At 47.8% G+C, this 6,260-nt stretch overlaps 1 protein-coding gene across 2 annotated transcripts in view; it reads right to left on the reverse strand.

The window, feature by feature from the left end:
- Positions 1 to 3,037, reverse strand: part of VAPB (VAMP associated protein B and C) — a 34,427-nt gene extending 31,390 nt beyond the window's left edge. The window contains exon 1 of one of the 2 annotated variants that reach the window (XM_076352358.1): positions 2,893 to 3,037. In XM_076352358.1, coding sequence (XP_076208473.1) covers positions 2,893 to 2,950 — 58 coding nt within the window. In that variant the 5' untranslated portion in view covers positions 2,951 to 3,037. The remainder of the gene's footprint in view (positions 1 to 2,892) is intronic. The other variant, XM_076352357.1, reaches the window with a different exon arrangement.
- Between the last annotated feature and the right edge of the window lie 3,223 nt (positions 3,038 to 6,260).

Consider the following 6,260-nt stretch of genomic DNA (forward strand, 5'->3'; position numbering starts at 1 on the left):
GAAAAGGAAACATAAATGGAAATGTTGTCATGTGTAACAACAATGGCCTTTTTCACCATTCATTATCAATAAAGTCTGAACAATAAACCTTTAGTTCGATGCTTTCTCACCTAGGCTGCAAGTCTACACCAACCAAGAAGTGGAAGATGTCACTGGCAAGACAGTAAAGCTCCTATTTCACATGGCATCAAAGACCAGGGCAGGGAAATGGGCACCTCCGGCCACATCACGGTGGGCAGAGGAGAGTGTCCTGCCTCCCACTATTCACAGCTGCATTTCAGCACAGCACATGCTGATGCTATTTTGGAGCATGTGTGTTAATGGTGTAGGAGATGCGAGGCGGGGAGGAAAGACAATCCCTGCTCATGTTCACACGCTGTGAAAAATTCCAGCATGAAAAACTCCTTTGATATTTTTGCAAACAAGCAACAAACACAGTATTTTGAAACAGAGCACTGAATGAATTTAGAAGATTCACCGCAAACCAAGGGGCTGCAAAAGCTTCTTAAAAAAGGTCTTCAAATCCTTTACAAGTGAAAGTGCTGGCTAAGAGAGAGATGTCTGCAACCCCACAGTGACTGGGACACATTACAGAAGAAATCCTCACTTCGGTATCTTACTCTCTGCATCTTTTTGCAAACATCATACCTCTCTCTAGATTTTATATTTGAGAACTATACAGAGCACTTCAACAGCATCAGAGCTAACTATTTTCTGCTTCTTCTACCTGCCTGCATTTTGACTAAGACCTTTATCCATTCCAGTGTTTGTGAAACTTGGTTTACAGCTCTACCTCACTGACATTGCTGCTCTACATTAAGCATCAGATCTTTCGGCGCACACCAGCGAGGAAGCACAACCGTACCAGTTAGCAGCGCTACTGACCTCTGTCAGTTTGTATCTACTCCTATGGTGCAAAGCAACGCTCTGGAAATAAATGCAACTATTTACAAAGGTGAAAAAACCATTACTGCCATATTGCCAGGCAATATGCCATCACAAAACCAGTAGGACAAGAAACGCTTAGAGCAGAATTTACTTTATGAATACTTCAAATTGGCCTTTCCTGAATGAAGGACAGTGGTCAGCTCTGCTTGCTAGAAAGGACCGTAAGACAGAATTTATTGCCAAGGCATACGAATGCTATCCATAGCATTAAGTCTGTTTGAACATTAATATTTAAGCATACTTTTAAACTAAGCCATTTATTAGCTGCAGTTAGTCAAGTAACATTTTATGTTGTGAGGAGTATACATTGCCGGCTAGAGATCTGGCAACCAAAATCTATACGGTTAGTTGATTTAACTTCAACGGTTACTGATTATTTAGCCTAGAACCTCAACTGAAGGACAGGCAGCCTGACAAGTTATCTTTATTTCAACAAAAATCAGAGTTTGGCTGGGTTTACACCTACCTGTGATGAAGTGGGAAAAAAAAAAACCAACAAAAAACCCTGAATCACAATTATGTCTCATTGGCAAGTCAGTCCCAATTAAGGCCCCACTTTTTGCGCACCTGAGTTTGGATTCGCTTGCTCATTGAAAGCAGTATTATTCAGAACAAGAGCTGATTTTCATCTAATCATACTTAACATAAAGAATGCTAAAACAACAAGTTTCCTTCTTAAGCATGTTTGATACTGCTGCCATAACAACATGCAAGTACTTCAGCTCGCAACAAAGATATATTCATTCCACCCAGTGTTTATTACCATGCTTTTTGATAAGCCCACTTTATACTATTACTTCTAATATATTTACTAATAAAAACAGGTAAAGACTTCCCCCACGTTTGAAAATGTACATGAAAGCTTTTTAAAGGAGTATTATTTGTAACAGAAGCCAGTAAATAAATCACTATTTTTTAAAAAAGCATATTTGCCAGATACTCAAACGAAGCTATAAAGCACCTCTGACTCTGGTGGCATAAATAAACTTGCTGAATGCTTATTTGTAATCCCAGAATATTGTATTACAGTAGTCCTATCTGTCAGGCTACAAGACAGGAATTTCAACGCTAGCGAAAATTCAAACACATTCAAGATTTTTATTTAAAGAAAGGGTGGATTTTCGCACAGGCAGAGTATTCACGATTCATTTATCTAAATGGCTTGTCAAATTGTAATAACAATACGAAAAACCCACGAAACGCTGCCCAGCACCCGGCCAGAGGCCCTGTGCTTTCTGTCCAGGCCCGGCTGAGCCGCACACACGCGTTTCGCGTGCCCCACGCCCCGGCTGCGTGACAGCCCGGGGAGGCCTCGCCTCCCCCCGCCTCGGGGCCGGGGGTCTCGGAGCCGCCGAGCGCCTGCCTCGACGTCAGCTGAAAAAACCGTCCCCTTCTCCTGCCGCCGCACCTCCGCGGAGGCCGAGAGCTCCTCCCGCCGCCTCGGACATTCCCCCCTCCCGGGCTGAGCCCGCGGGGATCGGGCGCTGCCCACGCCCGGCGGCCCCTCCGCCGCGGCGGGGGAAGGTCAGCCCGGGGGATAAACAGGCTTTCCGGGGCCAGCCGGGGCGCGCTGCCCCGCCGCCGGCTGGAGAAGGCGGCGGCCGGGACCCCCCCGCGCGCTCTCCCCTCAGGCCGCCCTCGGCCCTGCAGCAGCCGCCCGCGGCGCGGGTGGGGGCGGGCGGCGCAGCCGCGGCGGGGGCAAGCCCGGCGGGGACCCCCGCGCCCCGCTGCGGCCCCAAGGGGCTGGAGGGGGCGCTTCCCCGCCCCGCGGCAGGCGGGAGAGGCCCGCCAAGGCGGGGGGCGGCGGCGCTGAAGGACATTTTAGCGGCTGGTGCCCAGCCCCGGCCCCCGGAAAATGGCTGCCGCTGGAACGGGGCCTGAGGGCGGCCGCGCCGCCGGCCCGGCGCGGGGAGGCAGCGGGGGGTAGCGGCGGCCGCCTCGTACCTTTGAATTTGAGCTCGTGCTGCGGTTCGAGGCTGAGGACCTGCTCCGCTTTCGCCATGTTCCTCCTCCTCGGCGGTGGCGGCACCAGGCGGAGAGAGGAAGGGACGGGGAGGGAGGGGAAGGAAAGGGGGAAGGAGGGGAGGAGGGAAGGCAGGCAGGCGGGGAGGGGGGGGGGGGCGCGCCCGGCTGGCTTATTCGTCCCCCGCCAAGCGTCCCCGGAGCGGCGAAGGGAGAGGCGCTGCGGGCGGCGGAGCGGGGACGGGTCGGGGAGGGCGGGCGGCGGCTCGGCGGCTCCCAGCGCGCACGCTGCCCTGGCAGGGACGCGGGGAGAGGGCGGGAGGCGGAACGGAGGCGGGATGATGCAGCACGGAGGGGCCCAGAGAGAGGCTGCGGCTGACGTCTGCCGCCGGCACCGCCGCCCGCCTCCCGCCGCGGCTGAGGGGGCCGGCCCGGCCCGGCCGCCCTTCGGCTCCCTGCGCGGCGCGGCCCGCCCTGGCTGCCGGCAGAGGCAGGGCCGGGGGCTGGGCGGGCGGGGAGGCTCCTCATCTCCTCTTTGGGTGCGCGTTTGGCTCGAGCTACCTCCCTACAGCTGTAACGTTATGGGAGAGAAAGAGGTCTAATTATTAATACTAATGAAGCTTAATCATCGCTGAAAATCACGATTTGTAATAAACGCCTTATTATCTAGTAACAGCCTGTTATTTTAGGCCTTGATTCCGTAAAGCGAGGTCGGTATCGCCTTCGGGCCGCCGCCGGTCTGCCCGCGGCAGGGAAGGGGCAGCCCCTCCCCGCAGAGGCAGCCCGTGACTCGGCCGCGCACCGCCTGCCTGCCGCCGGGACCGGCCGCCCCTTCCCGTGCTCCCAGCACCCCCGGGCACCTTTCGGCTAGAAACGGGGAAGGGAAACGCGTCCGGGACAAGGAGGGATTCCCGGAGCGTCAAATAGCCGCTCCGTACAGAACGACATCCTAAGACAATTACGTTTTCACTGCAAGGCTGAAGAACGGAGCGTTACAGTACCAGGAAAATCCTGGTTAACTGTCATCAAGCTAGAAGAAAGACTAACTTTTTAACAAATAAAACCAGACTTTCAGGCCATCTTAGTGATTTTCAGACATTCCCTCGCCCCTTTCTTAAGTAAACCGTAACCAAAGTTTTGAGGTTGTGTTGTTTTGGGGTGGGTTTGCATTGGTGTTGGGTTTGGGGTTGGCTGTTTCTTAATTTTTTGTTGTTTTTTTTACTCCAAATAGCACGATTTAAAATATTTTTAAAATTTACAGGTTGTTCTAGTATGAAGTACTGCTTTATTGATAGCCTTAGGCCAGTGTAGTTACAATAGTGCTACACTTTTTTTTTTCCTCCACTCTCTCCTCAGGTTGTTTTCAACATTCTAAAAGTTTGTAAGAATTTATAAAGCATTGCTGTAACCTGTCAAATTCAGCAGGGGGTAACAATGAAGCAGGAGTTTGGGATGTCCATGTTAGCAGCAGAAACATGCTGGTCTTCAAAATTACCAGTTTTTATACACCAAAAATTATTCATTAGGCAACTGGACTTTAGACATACAGGACTTTGGGGGGAGATACCATCTGCAGAGATAGAAAGCAAGTGTATTGACATTGATCAACTTCCAAAGAACAGCAACTCAAAGCATACGGTTATGTTAAATCCTAATCAGGGATGATTAGCAAACAGCTAAGAGGTGAATAAAAACATGGTGATAGTAAAACATTGTATTGGTGTGATAAAATGAATTTTCACAATGTGTGATGGAGTGTACCTCACCTCCACACAAGTTCTTTGTATCACGAATATTGTTTTACTTCATAATTGCCAAAAATGCATAAGGTAGCTAAAAAGATCTGGAATTTGTAACAAGAGGGTTGTCCTCATTTCCGGCAATAAAAGCAATGGCAAATGACAGATGTGTATGTTAAAATTAACACCACTAAATGGGATGGTAGCATTCAATGCTCTAAGCACATCTGCAGTATTTATACCACACCTCAACACTTCAGCTGTTCTTGTCCATGATAATCCTTGTTTTTCAGCTCGTCTGCTTAACCACCTCTGATCCTGTTTTGTCTTTTTTGTTCTAAGATGTCTTTCATTCCATGCCAAAACAAACCAAACCCATATATGTGTTTAGTATAACTCTTGGTTTTGCAGAACGCAAATGAAACCTGCTAACTCCTTCTAGCCAATACATCAGGACTAATTTTTAGAAGCTTCAGCAATGTATGGCAACACGCTCAAATAACGTCCTGCTGTTCTGCCTTAAATTCCTTCTCTGTTGGAGGAAAGATGGTCACATAATGTCATAAAGGGGTGCATTTTCTTTTCCAGGTCCCTGCTATTCTACTTTGCTTAGTTAATTAGATTTGGCGCCTAGGACATTCTCAGCTTATTATTTTTGCTACTTGTGGGAGTTTAATTCATAGCATAAACTACAGATTATATCTTAGCATTTTACTAGATCTCAAATCAGGAGAGAATTGAGTTCATTTATGCTTTGGAGTAGTGCTTTCTTTGGCTGATATTCTGGAAAGGTTATCTTCTTTCACGTAATCTCTTAGGTTTTATTTTTATAAACAGATTCTCTCACTGAGCTAGGCATTCTCAGTCCAGTAATTAGCAGAAAAGACAAGCTTTATACGTATTTTCAAGTTAACTGGAAACTAACGGTGAGGAATAAGACAGAGGAAAGTTCATAGAACATATAGTCACATACATAATAAGAGACCCTAAACAACCGTTCAGTGTTGCTGCCCAGTCCTTTCCAAGTTCTACTTTTCCTGAAAGAAGTACAAAGTACATCCTTTAGCATTTGATGATCCACATCTTAAAGGGTTTGCCAAGTTGTATGATCTTACCGCAACCAGCAGCTCTGAACTTACCTGCTTCTATTTGAAGGACTCACCCACATTTCTATCCAGGCTGAAGTTTTTATAAAGCACAGCATTGTTTACTCTTAAGTTGAAAATTTATGAAGTCTAATGAATGTAGGTTGCCAGGTTTTTGTTGTATGTAAGTAATGTGTGTACATTTAATATTGTGCAGCTCAGATTCATTGAAATGGGCATGTGTGAAGGCCACCTGCTATACTACATCCTTATCAATTACACAAAACAACCCTCACTTTATTAACAATTCAGCCACGACAAGACTGGAAGGCAACTTGTTGCCCAGGTGGGTTTTTGATTAACAGGAGAAAATAGGGATGACCACTACAGGGAAAGTCTTAAGAGCACCTGAAAGCTTTGTACTGGAACAATTTTAAAGAACAGTTTCATCTGTTACAAAACTTTTACCTTAAAAGCTATGAAAGACTTGATCCAAGTAAAACATACTCTCATATTGTGTGTGTGT

Source organism: Aptenodytes patagonicus, chromosome 14 (genome assembly GCF_965638725.1).
Source record: "Aptenodytes patagonicus chromosome 14, bAptPat1.pri.cur, whole genome shotgun sequence".
Taxonomy (NCBI): domain Eukaryota; kingdom Metazoa; phylum Chordata; class Aves; order Sphenisciformes; family Spheniscidae; genus Aptenodytes; species Aptenodytes patagonicus.